We start from the raw sequence: 19,352 nt of genomic DNA, 5'->3' as shown, positions 1-19,352 counted from the left end.
TCAAATTTCCTCCACCCTTCCTTCACCTGTCCTCTTGTATGATCTGACTGTTTTTGTCTCTTCTCCAGGCCTGGTGGCGGGTTGATCATAATTGATAGTATGCCTGACATTCGCAAAAGAAAACCCATACCCCTAGTTAGCGATTTGGTGAGGTTTCTTCTTCTAACATCTTTCTTTTTTCTCTCTCTCTCTCCAGCAGCTGCTGGCTTTATCTGTTCTGGAACAGCAGGAATTCCACTAAATGTATCTCTGGAGCCAGCTAATGGAAGGATGAATGTGACCTCATAGACTGAAGTCCTTGAATTCAGTATTTTGTAATTTGAGATCTGGTGTAATCTTTGGCTGAGGCAGTGAACTGAGAAAAAAATGCCATGGTGCAAATTCTCTTGAAACTGTAAATGTCTTAAGTAGCCTCGTTTGACCGACTGATTGTTTGATTTCATTGGTGTCCCCTTCCCACGTTGAGAGAGGGATGGGAAGGAAGACAGGGGTTGACTACCTTGGTAAGATCTCTCTCTTCATATAGAGCAGGGGTCAGCAACCCGTGGCTCTGGAGCCGCATGTGGCTCTTTCATCCTTCTGATGCAGCTCTCTGTTACCAGTCGGCGCCACAATTTTGAGACGAGCTTCTGGTTGGGGGGATGAAGCACGGCACACCACGTGACTCCATGGCAAGGAGCGGGTTTTCTGGTCAGCTCCACAATTGATAGGGCTTTCGGTTAGGACAGGTCAAGGAAAAAGGACGCTGCGCTAGGAGGAGACTCTATGGTAGGGGAACCAGACTTCTGGTCGGCTCCAGAATTTAACAGGGGACTTCTGATTAGGACCTTTGTGGCTCTTTGTTTAAGGTTGCCAACCCCTGATATAGAGAGAGGATGCACTTGCAAATGAATATTTGCAAGAAAACTCCATATCAGCCATCCCAAGCCTGGTGCCCTCCAAAGCCCTTTGTGAGATTTTGGGTTGGAATCAAGAAAGTATTTGGACTAGTAAGACTATAGTCCCAAGGGCACCTGCTGCTTTAAAATGGAATCTAGCAGCAACAACATAGCCTTTGGCTAAATCCTATTTGGAATACAATAATTTAATATAGACAATGTTTCTTAACCTTAGCAACGCTATGATAAGTGGACCAATGCCCAGAGTTGAACTCTCAGAATTACCCAGCCAGCATGGGGATATATTTAATAGTTATTAACAGATACTTAATAAATATTAACAGATATTAATAGATATTAACGTATCTTAAAGCCCACATATTTGTCTCTTGTGGTGGAATGGGACAACTCATTGCAGCCAACTCGCCATGGACAACTCGCTGCGGGACAATTCAACAATTCAATTTAATTATTTAAAATAATTTAAAATATTTTAATTTTTGTCATTCACATTTCATTTTGTCCCTCCTTTGGTATCCTTTCTTTAATGATTCGGTTCCACTATTTCTTCGATATTAGTGTAACTCGGTGGTGAGTTGTCTCACAGCAAGTTGGCCATGGTGAGCTGGCCACAGTGAGATCTCTTCTACAATCTTGCAGTGGAAATGTGTCTCTAGCAACTGCATTGCACCAGTTCTCAAATTATAATGAAGAATATTTTTTTTAATTTTCTTCAAAATTCAAAGGCCTAGAAGAAAACCAGTAAATAATAATTGCTGCCACAATTTTCATGATGATCCCCTTTCTGCTCTAAAATGTAGCTCCTAACAACACCTGAAAACAGGATTGGCAGGGAAGGAAAGATCACATCCTCCATTACTCTGGCTCCAGCGTGCGCCGCATCTTATTCAGTTGCCTTTGCTTCGCTTTGCTAATAAAGCTTGTTTTATTTCTCTTCCATCTTCTGCTTGCTGATGCTGTTGTGGGTGCATTCTCTCTCAGGGGAGCCGCAGTAAAGTTTCTGCGCTGCATTAACAGCATGCCCGACATTAAGGCTGGACGTAAATCTCTTCCGCTAGTGATCAGCGATCTGGTGAGAATGAGGTGAAAGGGAGAAACCCCACCCCCAGGATTCCTCTTCCCCTGAACCCAGGATCCCAATAACAACCAGTTGCAAATGCCTAACTTAACAAATGCTGTGCAAAATCCTTATCCAACATGGAACACCAAATGTCTTCCTGCATTTTTAATTGTCTCCTTCCTCCTAACACCACACTCCCAAACCTCACTATTCCCAAGATACAACCCTTCCTGTTATGCGAGGTCTACCCTTCAACATGTTTTTGACCCACCGCATTTCTTGCACTTTTCCTTGTATGCTTCCCTTATTGACAGATTCCCTAACCATCAGCCTTTCGGAGAAGGCATAGTTCAGTGAGAACTTACCTTTGAAGGAGATTCTTCAGGTAAACTGTCTCGGCAGGACTGGTGAACTAAAATTTTGGAGTAGAGAATATTGGGAAGATATATTTGTTAGCCAAAAGCAACCATACTTCAGTGGTAGATAAATGAACTGGGTTAGGCCCCCAGCATCTCCAGAAAGAAGACAGAATAATAGAGTCCTCTGCCTATATGATCACCATGCGCTGTACTCGGTTGTTGTGGCCTGTCGGCTGCCGACCCCTCCAGCAGCCGAATCGGAGGAGGAGGAGGAGGAGGCCTGGGATTCAGGAACAGCATCAAGGCAACCTGTGAGCTCCAAGGGAGAAGAGGGAATGTCAGAGAGAGAGAGACAGAGGCGCAGCCTGGGCCATCCATCAGCTGTCAGATGCAGAGTCAACAGCCCCCAGGTCTGGAGGCTGATGAGGAAGAGGAGGAACAGCTGGGGCCAGTGCCTGGCACGCGGATGCGCAGAAGGCAGAGGAGAGGAGAGCAGTGGAAATCTGTGGGCCAATCCTTGGGAAGGAAAAGTCACCGCTGCTAGTGAAGCCCCACCCTAACTCTGGGGATAAAAGGCAGGGGGTGGAGATGAATAGGTGTGGCAGACAACTATTCATTTCCCTGCCGGACAGACTTGTTAGCCTGCAGTGAAAGAGAAACTTTTTGCCAGGGCTGCTGGTGCTCCTAATAAAGGAATCATTGCTTCATCTACAGAGGGTTTGTCATGTTTGGGGAGCTGAGTCAGAACATCAGTAGCTAGCAAAAGAGTATTATTCAGGAAACCAAACCTAACAAAACTCATAAATCTCGTTGCTCAACATCGTGCTATTAAAGCAGGAAACCCTGTATGTGTTTCCTGATTCCTCAGGAAAGGAGACCAAGAGAAACCAGAAACCAATCTGGAGGTAGTTAATTATGAACTGAGGAGCTGCAGTGACACAGCTTGCCTTGTGGGACAGTGTTAAGCAATTCCTGAATTTCAGCCCGGAGAGCTACAAGAAATTCAGGTCAACTTTCCATTATGTGATCCCCCAACTGTTTGGACTACAACTCTCATCATTCCCAGGGAAGGATGATCTGATTTCTTAACATTGTTCTCAATTTCTTCCTTGAAAGTTCAATTCTGGTGGTCCCTTGCAGGAAGTTTTGTGAGATCACTCAATTCTAAGATGTGTAAACAAGCAATTTGTATAGAATGCAGCACCTAATTTTTTTTCTGCCTAGTTGCTACCCTTTGCTAACTTCTGCACTCAAGAAATTCTGGGGACTACAGAATTTGTTTACAGAATTTGTGTACAATATATTAAAATTTCTATGTCACACAGCATTCAAAATTTGCAAATCCTGAACGTTCTCATCAAGAAGTTGATAAAAACTATTAGTAGAATGGGAAAAAGTCCTTGGAATGTCAGTCTGTGACATCCAGGGCTTCCTAATGTTTCCTTGAGCAACTTCCTTGAGTTTTGTTGGAAATCATTGCTTTATATTTATACTAAATTTATATCTGTGATTGTGAAGAGCTCCAAAGTTACTCAGATCCCAAAACATCTTAGTTGGAGAATGATCAGCATGATCAAATGTTATCAAGGAATCTTGGAATTTTATCTAAGTATAAACAGAAAGCTCGATAGAATTCCTAATTCTAAGTCCTAAGCAGAACTACAGTTCCCAAGACTTATTATCTGAGGCCTCTAAAAGATACTAGAAAGACCTAGATGGGATGCTTCACAATGCAAAGTTCAGAAATTATAGTTTTATAGAAAAAAAAACCATGAAAAAAATTAAATTGGTTTCAAGTAGGTTTTAATGTAAACATTTAGGAATCCTTGAAAGCTAAGTTCTGGTATGCTATAAATCGCCATCACCTACAGGTTTGATTCCCTTCACCCCTGCACCTTTGCTTGCCTTTCTCTTACTAAATTCCTGCTTGCAACATCTGGATTTTATTGTCCTTCCTTTGTCTATCTTCTGCCTGGGCTTCTGCTCCTTCTCTTTGATAATGCAGCTTCTTTTGTGTCTTTTGCAATAGAGGGAGGGGGGGTGTTGAAGCCAGTGTCTTATTTACAAGTACCGAATTTTGGCAAAGTGGAAAGCCAACAGATTATAGATAGATTTACGTATCATGAACAGTATACTTTTGACATGAAGAAATGCATTATGGCATTTATCCTCTGGGAATTTGATGAGTTTGTAGGAATTGTTTTGCCACCAAGTCACTAAGGGACACAGTAAAAGAGTGCTGATGTTGGTGAGTGGAGAAGGTGGGGTAGGATTAAGTGGGAATATGGACATGAAGTCTAAAACCAAGTTGAAAACTCATAGGGTTCTTTCTCCTCAACATGATGACCTTCAAATGTGTTGAAAAATTTGAAGTCCCACCACATTTGGAGAACCCAAGATGGAGAAAGTGGATTTTAATAGATATTGGAATGGAATGGAAACTTGTGGATTTAGGGCTGTTTTTGAATTTCAAGTCACACCATTTCAATGGACTCCATTGGCTGAAGCTGATGAGAGATAAACCATTAGCAATTCTCTAGAAACATGAACCAGAACTACTGGCCCCCTATCTCTGAAATAGGAGAAGAATTAGGAGTCTCCCAAATCTTTAAAGGATCTTGTGCCATTTTGCTTATCATAGGGAAGGTCTGGAAGAAAGAAAGTCTGGTATTTGTTTTGCATCATATTAACTTCTTTCCTCTCTTCTTGTGCTTTTTCATCCTCCAATACTTTACAGGCTATGGTGAGTATTCCCTTTTTAATATTTATTCTTTGTAAATGCATTCTCAGTTCACACATCTACTAAAATGTAGGGATGACTGCTAGTTTGGATTCTTCTAGTTTGCTAGTCTAGATTCAAAATTCATTATGAACCCCTAAGATTTGTTTAATATAAAATATAGGATTTTGTTTACAAATATTCTATTTGCCTCTAAAGTGAATAGAATAGAATAGAATAGAATAGAATAGAATAGAATAGAATAGAATAGAATAATAGAATTTTTTTTAATTGACCAAGTGTGATTGGACACACAAGGAATTTGTCTTGGTGCATATGCTCTCAGTGTACATAAAAAAAAAGATATATTCATCAAGAATCATAAGGTACAACACTTAATGATAGTTATAGAGTACAAATAAGCAATCAAAAAACAATCAGTATCAATATAAGTCGTAAGGATACAAACATCAACGTTACAGTCATACAGTCATAAGTGGAAGGAGATGGGTGATGGGGATGATGAAAAAGTTAATAGTAGTGCAGATTTAGTAAATAGTTTGACAGTGTTGAGGGAATTATTTATGGCATTTGGGAAAAAACTGTTCTTGTGTCTAATTGTTCGGTGTGCAGTGCTCTATAGTGTCGTTTTGAGGGTAGGAGTTGAAACAGTTTATGTCCAGGATGTGGGGGGGGGGTCTGTAAATATTTTCACAGCCCTCTTTTTGACTTGTGCAGTATACAGGTCCTCAATGGAAGGCAAGTTGGTAGTCATTGTTTTTTCTGCAGTTCTAATTATCCTCTGAAGTCTGTGTCTGTCTTGTTGGGTTGCAGAACCAGACCAAACAGAGCAGTTATGAAGATACATCTGGATCATTCATGAAAATACAGTCTGTATTACTTTGATTTAATTATTCTTTATGTTTCTTCCCACAGTCCTTAGTCCAGTCCAGAAAAGCTGGTATTACGTCAGCACTTGCATCAAGCACTTTAAACAATGAAGAGCTAGTAAGTATCACAACTGCCTTTTAATTATTTACTTAGAACATTTAGGAAATGGATATCCCGAGCATTTGCTTAACAGCTCTGGTTGGCTTATAGAAGTACAATACAATATAAATATAAGAAATATAAAACACCAAACAATAAACATGAAACCTGTAATGCAAAACAGCTCAACATTAAATGGCCTGGGTGAATACGTATTAGATTCCCTTCTAAGTTATAATAAGGAGGGGTCTTGCTTCAATTCCAGAGAACATTGCTTTTTCATCATATGGATCATTCCACAAAGAAAGCACAATGATCCATTGAAGTCAAACAGAACCAAGGCAGGACATGAAGCAGCTACCTTACTGATCTATTGGATGGATTTGGGGACAGGAAAAGTAAAGGAAATCTCAAGCAGCGGGGCAAGAGAGTGTCAGAAAGCAAGAGGAGTGACATCAGCCAGTTGTGGGCCCTGTTGTGTACACAGTGCTCTGCCTTCTATTAGCAAGTGGTCCCCAAAAGATTAGCCTGAGAGAAACTTGATCCTAAGAGGAAAAAAATGCTGGCTTTTTTCTGATCATAGACCACGTGTCAAGGAAATATGGTTGAAACAGAGGGCTCTTGCTAGAACATAGGTCTGTTCCCCACTGCTCAGTTGAAAAGATAAGAGTGATATAGCCAAATCTTGAAGTTAAGATTTTGACTCTTGGACAGTCAAAAAAGGGAGGAAATATTAATTTCACACCAGAACCTCTAAGGACCAATGAAGGCTGCCTCATTCATGGGCTGGGGACAAGAGAAAGACAACACCTTGGGGGCAAGCAGTAAAAAACAGATGTTGCCAGGCAAGCACGGAAAGGCCCATCATATTTAGCCACTATTGACAAGAAATAGCGATAGCTAAGTCATTTGCCTTTCTTGTTCCAACCTGTATACTCTCTATTTTTTCCCCCACAGAAAAACCATGTTTACAAGAAGACCCTCCAAGCCTTAATCTATCCCATCTCTTGCACAACTCCCCATAATTTTGAGGTGTGGACTGCCACTACTCCCACTTATTGTTACGAGTGTGAGGGTCTGCTCTGGGGCATTGCACGCCAAGGAATGCGGTGTACCGAGTGTGGAGTGAAATGCCATGAAAAGTGCCAAGACCTGCTCAATGCTGACTGCTTGCAAAGTGAGGATCCCCTTGCATGGTGGTTTTGGGGACAGGAGGAAAAGGGTGCTGTTTGAAACTAACGTTTGGGGAAGAAATATCAGTAATGTATGCTTCGCTGATGGTAATTTATTGTTGTTGTTCGGTCACTAAATCATGTCCAACTCTTTGCAGTAGAATAACAGTAGCACTTAGACTTATATACCACTTCACAGTGCTTTACAGCCCTCTGTAAGCTGTTTTAGAGAGTCAGCATATTGTCCCCAACAATCTGGCACCTCATTTTACTGACCTCAGAAGGTTGGAAGGCTGAGTCAACCATGAGCTGGTGAGATTTGAACTGCTGAACTGTTGGCAACAGGCAGTCAGCAGAAATAGCCTGCAGTGCTGCACTCTAACCACTGTGCCACCACGGCTCTAGCATGCCAGATTCCACTGTCCTCCCCCATCTCCCAGAGTCTGCCCAAATTCATGTTCATTGTGTCGATGACACTATCTAACCATCTCATCCTCTGCCGTCCAATTCTCCTTTTGCCTTTAGTCTTTCCCAATATCAGGGTCTTTTCCAATGAGTTCTCTCTTCTCATTTAGTGTCCAAAGTATCTGAATTTCAGCTTCAGTAACTGTCCTTCCAAAGAACAGTCAGGATTCCTTTAGGGTTGACTAATTGGATCTCCTTGCAGTCCAAGGGACTCTCAAGAGTCTTCTCCAGCACCACAATTTGAAAGCACCTGATGGTAATATTTTGCATCAAAAATGCAAAGGATCTGTAAGCTCTAGTAATAAAAGTCAAGGAAACCAATGACAAAAATGGGACTAAAATCTAAAGAAGGCCAAATTAATGACCATAGGCAACCCAACCAACCTTAGAACTAATAGTGAAGATATTGAAGTGATAGATAGCTCCCACCTCTTAGGATCAACCTTCAAGAGAAAAAGAACAAGCAGTAAGAAATATGACACGACTGACTTGGAAGAGGTATTCAGATGGTACGATATGTCTATACCTACAAAGGTCAAAACAGGGCAGATAATGGTATTCACTTAACACAATAGAGAAACGAAAGTTGGACTTTGAGTAAAGAGTATTGACGCTTTGGTGTTGGGGGAAAAACTTCTGAGAATACAGAGAACAGCCAAAGAAATAAAAAAATGGATCATCAAACAAATCAACCCAGAGTTCTCACTGACCGGGCTCAATTTATTGTACTTCGGACATACAGTACGTAAATCTCCAGGTCTCTAGAGAAGGTTTGAATGTTGGGAAAGATGGAAAGAAAGGGACAAAGATAACCAGTTGCAAGCGAGATAGACATGGTTATAATGGTGATGGATGTACTGTGGGAAGACCTGAAGAACCAAGTTAGAGACAGATCATCATGGAAAAAATCTATCCACATAGTCACTAAAAGCCAACAACAATTTGATGGCATATAACAGTCACCATAAAGAAGGAGAAAACAGAGCTATATGTGAAGCACTAATAGAGTCAGAGATGAAAACTTCAAATTAAAATCAAATTGAAATGCATTACATAGTTATTTAGTTGCTGCATGCAGTTATTTATTTTCTGTCTTGTTAAATGATGCAATTCATTATCAAAATGAATCAAAGAAATGGAATTCCTTATATACAGATAGACAACCTATGACATTTCCGATGCTCTGAACTTCAACGCCTAGCAAGCGGGGCCAGTAATAAGAAATTCTCAGAGTATAGTTCAGTTGTAGGAATGTCTAGAGCAGGAGTGCCAAACTCAAGGCCCATGGGCCATATTCGGCCCATGGGGTGCTTTGATCTGGCTCGCGGGGCCGCCCTGGAAACAGCAAAGGACCGGTCCGTGGTGCCTCTGTCAGTGAAAACAGAGCTTGGGAGGGCAATGCGGGGCCCTCCCAGGCTCCATTTTTGGCTCCACAATGGCTTCCTGCAGCCCTCTGCCAATGAAAATGGAGCAGGGAAGGGACGCATGGCCCTCCTGAGCTCTGTTTTCACTGGCAGAGAGTTGCAGGAAGCGGTTGTGGTCTAAAACGGAACTCGGTAGCCCATTTTCACTGGCAGAGCACTCAGGTCTCCACAGTCGCCCCCCCGACATGAGTGATGTGAAGCTGGCCATGCCCCCCCAGCCCCCCCCCCCCCGAGATCAAACACAACCGTTATGTATGAGGAGGCTCTGCGCATGCGCGAGGATGGCGGTTTTCTAGAGGAGCTCGGATCGGCGTGGGGGACTGTTTCCCGAATGGAGGACTCCGGATGACCTACCAGGCTGCTCTTGTCCCTCGGCACGCTGTGCCATCTGCTTGGCGGCCGCAGGAGAGGTCTTTTGGCCTTCTCGGATGTGCGGCAGCCGAGAGCGGGCCGAGGGAAGAGCGGCGGACCGGTTGGTGGCGGCCATCTTGGGGACGCGAGGGAGGCGAGGGAGGCCTGCTGCTGCCTGTGTGGATTGCAGGCCTCGATTTTCGGCCTTGATTTCGGCCCGGCCCCAGCCGACTCCAGCGGCGATGGGACTTCGGCCCGTTTCTATCTGGGGCATGGATTCCGGCCCGTTCGCCTGCCCGTGGGCCCGCCTGCTCCATCGGCGCTTTGTTGCGCCTGGCGGGGCCTTGTGGGCCGTGAGGCGCCTGTCCAGCGGCGTCCAGTGTTCTGCGGCCCCTTCGGCGGCGGGCGTGGTGAGGCCGCGGTCGGAGATGAGGCCGGAGGCAAGGCTATGGTTTGTCTCCCTCTTCTGGCACTTTTGGCACTTTACATCGTGCTTTGTTCATCTGCCTCTTGTTGTATGGCTTGCCTTTCCCCCCCCTCCCGGACTTTTGACCATCGAAGTTGGGTCGCCAGGTATTTTTACCCACGGGTTTTTGGACTGGACTGGACTGGACTGGATTGGACTTTGGACTATGAACAGATTGACGGACTGACAGTCATTTCTACCTTTGTTAAGACCTTTCGTAGAAACGTTCTCCATAGGTTTACCATGGAGGCTGCCGGTCTGTTTGCTTAGGCTTATCATCTTCATCTGGTTCCAGCTTTATTTGTCCTCTTTGACATCTAGACATCCGTTGGAGGATCCATCTTTTAATGTCTTACCATCTGGGATGTTACCATCTTAGCACCCTCACCGATTCGTACTTTTCTATGCGTTACGCTGTACAGGAACTCCTGCGCCTGCGAGGTGCCCCCGCCTCGCAGGAATGGCCCGCCTCATTACCAAGGGCCGGCCTCAATGACGGGTCTTGGGACCCACAGAGGTGGCATGCGAAAAGAAAGAGCCTTTGGGGGTTTTTAGATAGGGCATTTTTAAGGGGTGGGAGGGGTAGGGCGGGTGATGGGGGTAGCCCGTCGGGAGGGAAACCAGTTCCAGCGCATGCTCGTGGCGATTATCAAATGGGTTCGGAGGTTATGGGGGGGGAGGGTGTTCCTTTGTGTGAGGGTGAGTCTATTGGCACGGTAAGTGGGAGGGGCAGATATGGCGGAAGGGGGGGATCGTATCGACATAGGGGGTCACGCGCTCGATGTATGCAGGCGATCGCGTGCCCCGATCCCCCTAACTTTACCCGTTCCCCGGATGGTCAGGACCCTCAGAGCCTGGGCCTTTGGCTGATGTTATGCAACGCACGGTCCGTGGCCAATAAGGCCCCCCTAATACATGATCTAATTCAGGGGGGTGCCGCGGATATTATAGGCGTTACGGAGACCTGGTTGGGCAATGAAGGGGGTGTGCCCCTGGTTGAGATGTGCCCACCGGGTTTCCGTGCATTCCATCAGCCGAGGGCCCAGGGTAGGGGTGGAGGGGTGGCGGTTGTGATTAAAGAGAGTCTAGAGCCGAGGGAGACCACTGTACCTCAGATAGCCGGGTGTGAATCCCTCTTGTGAGGTGGGGTCATAGATGTCAGATGGGCTTGCTGGTCGCACCTGGCTCCTTGCTGCGTGACAGCTGCCCTGCCCGAGCTCCTAGAGGTGCTTGCCGGGGTGGCGGTGGAGACCCCCAGACTTTTAGTCATGGGGGACTTTAACCTGCCATCTGCCGGCTCGTCATCGACGGTAGCTCGGGAGTTCTTGGCTTCCATGACGGCCTTGGACCTGACTCAAGTAGTGGATGGCCCCACTCACATCGGGGGTGGCACACTGGACCTGATTTTTGTCTCTGGTCAATGGTCGAGAGATCTGGACTTAAAGGAAATAGTCATTGAACCTTTGTCATGGTCAGATCACTCTCTCCTTCGCCTGGACTTTCTGACCGCTACCCAACACCGCAGGGAGACGGAACCATTACGTTGGTACCGTCCCAGGCGCCTGATGGACCCAGAGAGGTTCCGGACGGAGCTTGGGCCATTTCCTGAGGGTCTGGCTCACGGCACGGCAGAGGAACTGGCTGCAGCCTGGGAACGGGCTGCGGCCGGGGCCTTAGACCGTGTCGTGCCTTTGCGGCCTCTGACCCGGCGTAGATCCCAACCGGCTCCTTGGTTCTCCGAGGAGCTGAGGGGGATGAAACGCCGGAGAAGACGCCTAGAGAGTTCCTGGAGGTCCAGCCGTTCAGAGGCTGATCGGACACTAGTTAGATCCTATACTAGGACCTACCTAGTGGCACTGAGGGAAGCGAGGCGTTGCTACGCCTCCTCCCTCATTGCGTCGGCAGATAACCGCCCAGCCGCCTTGTTTCGGGTGACCCGCTCCCTCCTTCACCAGGGGGAGCGGGATGACCCGTTGCAGGGACGTGCTGAGGAGTTTAACGGTTATCTATACGATAAAATCGTTCAGCTGAAGGACGGTCTGGACCAAGATTGCAGCGATTCGGACGGGACGCCTGAGGCGGTCTTGGTGATGTTGTGGGATGAGTTTGACCCGGTGACCCCCGAGGACATGGACAGGTTGCTGGGTAGACTGAATGCCACCACATGTTTACTGGACCCGTGCCCCTCCTGGCTGGTGCTGGCCACTCAGGAGGTGACACGAGGCTGGCTCCAGGGGATTACGAGTGCTTCTTTGTTGGAGGGAGACTTTCCGGCCGCCTTGAAAGAGGCGGTGGTGAGGCCCTCCTCAAGAAGCCTTCCTGACCCGCTGTTTTAGGTAATTATCGTCCAGTCTCCAACCCGCTCATGCTAAGGTTGTAGAGAGTATGGTGGCATATCAGTTTCCTTCACCTGGAGGAAACTGTCTATCTGGACCTGCTCCAGTCCGCTTCCGCCCGTTACAGCACTGAGACGGCTTTGGTCGCGTTGGTGGATGATCTCTGGAGGGCCAGGGATAGGGGTTATTCCTCTCCCCTGGTCCTATTAGACCTCTCAGCGGCTTTCGATACCATCGACCATGGTATCCTGCTGCGCGGTTGGGGGATTGGGAGTGGAGGCACCGCTTATCGGTGGTTCTCCTCCTATCTCTCCGACCGTCGCAGACGGTGTTGACGGGCAGAGGTCACCCCGCGGCGCCTCACTTGTGGGTGCCGCAGGGCCGATTCTCTCGCCTTCTGTTCAACATCTATATGAAGCCGCTGGGTGAGATCATCAGTGGCTTCGTGTGAGGTACCAGCTGTACGCTGATGACACCCAGCTGTACTTTTCCACACCGGCCACCCCAATGAAGCCATTGAAGTGCTGTCCCGGTGTCTGGAGGCCGACGGGTCTGGATGGGGAGGAACAGGCTCAAGCTCAATCCTCCAAGACGGAGTGGCTGTGGATGCCGGCATCCCGCACAGTCAGCTGAGTCCGCGGCTGACTGTCGGGAGCGAGTCATTGGCCCCGGCGGAGAGGGTGCGCAATTTGGGCGTTCTCCTGGATGAACGGCTGTCTTTGAAGACCATTTGACGGCCGCTCCAGGAGAGCTTTCCACCAGGTTCGCTTGCGCGCCAATTGCGCCTTTCTAGACCGGGATGCCTTGTGCACAGTCACTCACGCCTTGTGACGCCTCGCCTGGACTACTGCAATGCTCTCTACATGGGGCTCCCTTGAGGGGCATCCGGAGGCTACAGTTAGTCCAGAATGCAGCTGCGCTGGTGATTGAGGGAGCCCTCGTGGCTCCCGAGTGACACCTATCCTGCGCCGGCTGCACTGGCTACCTGTGGCCTTCCGGTGCGCTTCAAGGTGTTGGTGAATGTCTTTAAAGCGCCCATGGCATAGGGCCGGGATATTTACGGGACCGCCTGCTGCTACCGAATACCTCTCACCGACCCGTGCGCTCTCACAGAGGGGCTCCTCAGGGTGCCGTCGGCGCGACAGTGTCGCCTGGCGACGCCCAGGAAGGGCCTTCTCTGTGGGGCTCCGCCTCTGGAACGAACTCCCCTGGACTTCGTCAACTTCCGGACCTCCAACCTTTCGCATGAGCTTAAAACCTACTTATTCATCTGCGCTGGACTGGGTTAGTGTTTTAATGGGTTTTAATGGGTTTTTAGCTCCAAATTTTAATCCTGGCCAATTTTAATAAGTTTTTTAATTGTATTTTAATTTGTATTTATTGTATTGTATTTTTACCTGGCTGTGAACCGCCCTGAGTCCTTCGGGAGAAGGGCGGTATACAAATTTAAATAATAAATAAATAAATAAATAAATAAATGTAGCCCTCAGTGAAATTGAGTTTGACACCCCTGGTCACAGTTTGCCTATCTGTGCTATTATCAACAGTAATAACAAACAATAATGATAGTAACCATGATTGTTGCATGCTATATTTCTTCTGGTGCACAGGGGCAGCAGAGAAAAGTTCTAAACATGGGGCAGAAGATCGCACGCAGAATATTATTATGGTGCTGAAAGACCGTATGAAGATCCGGGAGCGGAATAAACCAGAAATCTTCGAGTTGATCCAGGAGATCTTTGCGGTCTCCAAGACCACCCACACCCAGCAGATGAAGGCAGTCAAGCAGAGCGTTCTGGATGGCACTTCAAAATGGTCGGCCAAGATCAGCATCACAGGTACCATGCCGATAACTTTCTGAACTTCGAATAACTTTATTGTCACTTTAAATGTACACTTGTTGGAATACATTAAAATGATATTTCGTTGCATATCGCTCTCAAAGGGTCACCACCTCTAATATACACTACATAAACATGACCAAAAAATATGCATATAACCCCATACCCACAAGTATCCTGGATTTCTTCTATGCAGAGGTATATGTAAGAGCAGACCAGTCTATTAAGTTTTGTTTTGCTCCGATTCTCATTCTTCCAACCTTTTTTTTTTTTTGCCCCCATTTCCACATCCAGTGATGTTCTCTTTATTTTCTTCAGTTTTTGAAGTGCATGCCTTTTAATGTGTTATTTTCGAAACATTATTTGATGCACTTTTAATGTATTCATCTATACAAGTGTTTTTCTCTTTTATACTACCCTGTGTAGATTTTTTCCCCACCAGTATTTAAATTTAGGTGGACACTTTCTTTCTTCCCCATGGACTTTTTTTGTATGCTTTTTGTTGGGTATTCATAAAAGTGTATTACAAATGCCAAAAAAAAGGAGACAATAAAAAAAAAGGAGAATACTAAAGGACAATTGTCCTTGAATTAATTTGTAGGTTTAAGATCAATTTGAGCAAGTGTCTCCCCATCTCTGGAGACAATTACGGACTGTGGAGACTGTGGATGGATGTCTCCATCCATGTTTAATTTAGCTTGAGGGGGGTCAAGGCATAAAAGCATATAAAGCTGTTTTTCCCTGTTCACTTTTTGGGATGGAAGGAATCTGTGATTTTAGATGAGTACTCAATAATGCTTCAGCTGCCTGAAGTGCTTGGTACTCAGTTTAAACTGAAAGGTAGTGCATGAATCAAGCCAATAAATTAGGGCTAGCCATCTTTCATACAAGAGCCAGTGTGGTTAAGGCAGAAAGCTAGAAAACAGGAGACTGTGAGTTCTAGTTACACCTTTTGCATGAAGCCAGCTGTCGTGTCCCACTCCTCCTCTGACGGCTGGGTCGGGGAAGTCCGTATCAAGCGTGCCTCTGCAGCTCTGCCAAAGTCCTATCAGAGCCCTCAGGGCAGGCAGGAATCCAAGGTGTGACTTCAGCAATCCAGATTAGACTTTGCCTGACTCAGAGAATGCCAGAAAGCAGATCCTTTATATAGGCCATGGGGTGTGGCTCCATGACTCAGCACTTATCCAGGCCTGCCCCTCCCTTCCTTTTGCTGACGTCGCCTCTCCATTCTCCAGAAGCGAGGATCTGTCCACTGCATCATTTCGTCCCCAGCTGCCGGTAATCCCAGCTCGTGGCTGGCTTCAGGCACACATGCTATCAGAGGGAGGTTTGTTTGCTCAGTTTCTCCGGGCATGGTGCCAGGACTGGGGGCTGGAGGCATGCCAGGACATTCTCCTGTACTATCAGTGTCTGGCAGGAGATGAGAAGGGCCCGGCTGCAGCGAGGGGGGCGAGCAAGGCACAACACCAGCTAAATTACTTTAGGATAGACATTCAGTCCTGTGAGGCAAGCAATGGGAAATCACTTTTGAAATCTTGCCAAGAATACTGCAGGGACTAGTTTAAGCAATTAGCTGGAACTGAAGGCATACATTTTTTTAAAAAAAATTCACACACAAATCGGCAAATGCATTGTTTTTATTCTAATCAACCTAGAAAAGAAAAATAAATGTTAAACTCTTTTTATGCCTATTATCTAACCTTAACTTTTTTTATTTGTTTTCTTTGTTCGTGTGTTGCTTTTGTTGTTGTTGTTGTTTTTGGGTTTGTGTGTGTGTGTTCTGATATATGTCTATCCTTCTACCTAATCAACATGGTACTTGTGTGTGGCTTATGTATTTGTAGTTGTTTGTGCCCAAGGCCTGCAGGCGAAGGATAAAACGGGCTCCAGTGACCCCTATGTAACCGTCCAGGTTGGAAAGACCAAAAAGAGAACAAAAACCATTTATGGAAATTTGAACCCTGTCTGGGAGGAAAACTTCCACTTGTAAGTGAATTATAAAGCATCTTTCTCTGAGGCAGTGGTTCTCAACCTGTGGGTCGCGACCCCATTGGGGGTCGAATGACGATTTGCCAGGGATCACCTAAGACCATCGGAAATATGGGAAGTATACTTGCGAGTCGAAGAATCGCGCTCCAATGGTTGACTCCACAAGCAATCATTCCCAATCGCTAGTCTAATCTGGCTTCAGGCACGATAAACTTAATAGGGGAGGAGTCTCCGCTTTAATGCCTCCGTCCTCAAGGCAATCGCAAACAGTTCAGATCGCTAGCCAATACGGCTTCAGGCACGATAAATTCAAAAAAACAGTTCGCCGCTTTTTTCCCCCTTCTGTGGCTGCTGAGGCTAATTTTACAGTTGGGGTCGCCACATCATGGGGAATTGTATTAAAGGGGTCGCAGCACTATAAAGGTTGAGAACACTGCTCTAAGGCATTTGGATGGAAATGCTACAGTAATTCCTTAACTGACACACAAATTCACACCAGCAGGCTAAGAGCCTGCATTGGTTGGATCTTATATCCTTTGGCGGCAGCAGAATGTGACTAAAGAGGTACAAGATGTTCGGCAATGTTCTACTTTCCATTCCAAACATTGTTCTGATGTAATGGTAGTTTGGAAAGACGTTGAGAGACTGGGAAGAGATGCTGCCAAGGGAATGGTCAGATAAGACAGAGCATAGCCCACAACTGGATAGTGGGTGGAGGAAGAAGCTAAGAAGAGACTCATCCCTAGTTTCTTGGGATGAAAGAAGACAGGAGGGAGGATTGTTTTTTCAGGCTTGTAAGATTCTGTCAATGTAGCTTTACAATAAAGTCCATTCCCTAGCAGTCAGTCAGAACTGAAGAAGCTTCTTAGATGAGAAGCAAAATGTTTTCAAGGAAAAAAACCAAGAAAGCTCAGTTGCCTTTTGGAAAAAAACACCTTTGGGACAAACATGATCTGAACGATTGAGACTCTCCATAGACAGAATAAAGAAGAGTTAGCTTATCTGGTTATGATTCCTACCTGATTTACCCCACAAGGTGGATACCTGAGAATTGCTTAGCTCTGACTTCTACACTTCCAAGCTAAATCTTTTACTTGATCCCAGTGGACTATATTCTCGGAGCTAGAGGATAAATTTCAATACCCAAATCTTTCTTGTCCCCTTCTTAACCACAAAACATGTCCCATGATTTTGAAGCAGGAAACAGAAATTACAAGCTAATCAGACTTTATTCTTCCACACCTCAAATATATTTTTTGTAGCCTGCAGGCACCAGAATTCAGATTATCTTAGAAGTAGGTAGGGTCAGGACTCTTTTGGCTCGTAGAAATCAAAAAGCTGCTTTTTCAAGAATGTGGGATTGCAGCCTTATTTCTGGAACTGAAATATGTTTAGTTAGCAATAACAGCTGTAGGAGAGAGTTTTTATTTATTTATTTACATTTATATCCCGCCCTTCTCCGAAGACTCTGGTAGATCTCCAAAGTATCCCCTCAGTTACTGCCTGTTTTCCCAAAAATTAAAGATTAATTAAAATTCTACTTACAGTTAGAAATTAATAATTTTCCTGGCAAATTAATGAATAATGTAAGTTCATAATGTACATAATTCCATAATGTAAGTGGACTTTTAATTAAAGGAAACATTGATTAAAATACTAAAATATGTAGCGTTAGAAATGAAGATAAATGGAGGGAGGGAGGGGGGCAATATAATTCATGTTGAGGATAGAGAGATCTTGCAAGGAAATGTGTAATGGGCTTACTAATTACAAAGTCTCCTGTAGGTTCTAGGAGTCACTGAATCACTTCCCCTTCCCTTAGTAACTATGTCTCCTCTCATAGTGACAGCTTTTATTTATTACTTCACCTCTTTTCCCAATTTCTTCCACGACCAGTGAGTGTCATAACTCCTCCGATCGAATTAAGGTTCGGGTATGGGATGAAGACGATGACATCAAGTCTAGGGTAAAACAGCGCTTCAAGAGAGAATCTGATGACTTCCTGGGTCAGACAATCATTGAAGTGCGGACACTGAGTGGAGAAATGGATGTCTGGTACAATCTGGGTAAGCAGTCATCCAGCCTCAGCAGGGACACATATTTATGGGCAGCTTTCCATCTCAATGAGTCATAAGCATCCATTAAGTCCTAAGAGGGCCAACCATTTCCTCAGAAAAGAGACCTGGATTTATTCACTGTCTCTATACTAGCAATATGTTCAGTCTGACATACAAAAACTAGATCTGGTAGTTGGCAATTGACTTCCCAGATAAAAAGCTCAAGGAGGCCAGTTTTGCAGTGAAATACACACACACACACACACACACACACGACTTGTCAACTTCAGCAGATCAGTAAGAAAATTGACAATTTAGTCTGAAGAATATTGGAGTGAATCATTTGTTTTAACAAAAGATGGAACTAAAGTAACTCCGGATAAATCCTACAAGGGTGGAGGTGGGGGTGGGGCGGGGGCTATTGCTAGTATTTCTACCTTTATAGGCCTTTTAGAGATATCAAACTGTATCGTCTCAGCTAGCTGGATTCACTTATATTCTTCCTTATTCTGGGATATTTGTGCAGACTTCATTAAAAAGAAAAATCCCTTTTCTCTCATGAATCCTTCAAATAACTGTACCAATCTCCTCTCCCCATTCCTGACTTGTTTCAGACAAGCGAACAGATAAGTCAGCTGTATCCGGAGCTATCCGTTTGCACATTAGTGTGGAGATCAAAGGAGAGGAGAAAGTGGCACCTTACCACGTGCAGTACACCTGCCTTCATGAAGTGAGTGAAAAGGCACATAGCAATTCAGAGGTTGCTTTTTGTGATATGGTGCACAGATCCCAGCCCTATATACAAGTATACTGGGAAGTGCAGGGAGCCATCTCATCCTGCTATAGAACTGGGCCGAAGTTTGTGGACGCAACCCTTTGGTTTACCAGATTATTGTTATGCGAACATTTACAGCGGCCGACCTTCTTGCCCTGCGAGATTCCCCTCTCTCGCGGGTTTGGCCCTCCACATTATCGAGGGCCCATCTTGAGGACGGGTTTTGGAACCCCGAGAGGTGGCATGCCAAAAATAGGAGACTCAGGGGATTTTTAATTAACTGTTTTAATCGGTTTTTTAAGGGGAGTTTTAATGGGAATTTTAAGGGGAGGGTGGGAACTGACGGGTTTGGGTTGGGAGGGTGGGGGTGGGGCGGGGGCTATTGCTAGTATTTCTACCTTTATAGGCCTTTTAGAGATATCAAACTGTATCGTCTCAGCTAGCTGGAT

General features: G+C 45.5%; 1 protein-coding gene across 1 annotated transcript in view; it reads left to right on the top strand.

The window, feature by feature from the left end:
* The window catches only part of UNC13A (unc-13 homolog A), a 264,443-nt gene that overhangs the window by 156,316 nt on the left and 88,775 nt on the right, over positions 1-19,352 (top strand). The window contains exons 11-18 of the mRNA XM_058163052.1: positions 1,881-1,971; positions 5,056-5,061; positions 5,974-6,045; positions 6,985-7,204; positions 13,852-14,079; positions 15,927-16,068; positions 17,968-18,137; positions 18,743-18,858. Of these exons, the coding sequence (XP_058019035.1) occupies positions 1,881-1,971; positions 5,056-5,061; positions 5,974-6,045; positions 6,985-7,204; positions 13,852-14,079; positions 15,927-16,068; positions 17,968-18,137; positions 18,743-18,858 (1,045 nt within the window). The remainder of the gene's footprint in view (positions 1-1,880; positions 1,972-5,055; positions 5,062-5,973; positions 6,046-6,984; positions 7,205-13,851; positions 14,080-15,926; positions 16,069-17,967; positions 18,138-18,742; positions 18,859-19,352) is intronic.

This window comes from Ahaetulla prasina, chromosome 1 (genome assembly GCF_028640845.1).
Source record: "Ahaetulla prasina isolate Xishuangbanna chromosome 1, ASM2864084v1, whole genome shotgun sequence".
Classification (NCBI taxonomy): domain Eukaryota; kingdom Metazoa; phylum Chordata; class Lepidosauria; order Squamata; family Colubridae; genus Ahaetulla; species Ahaetulla prasina.
The sequence above is the reverse complement of the archived record's forward strand: the minus strand, read 5'-3'. Positions and strand labels throughout refer to the sequence as shown.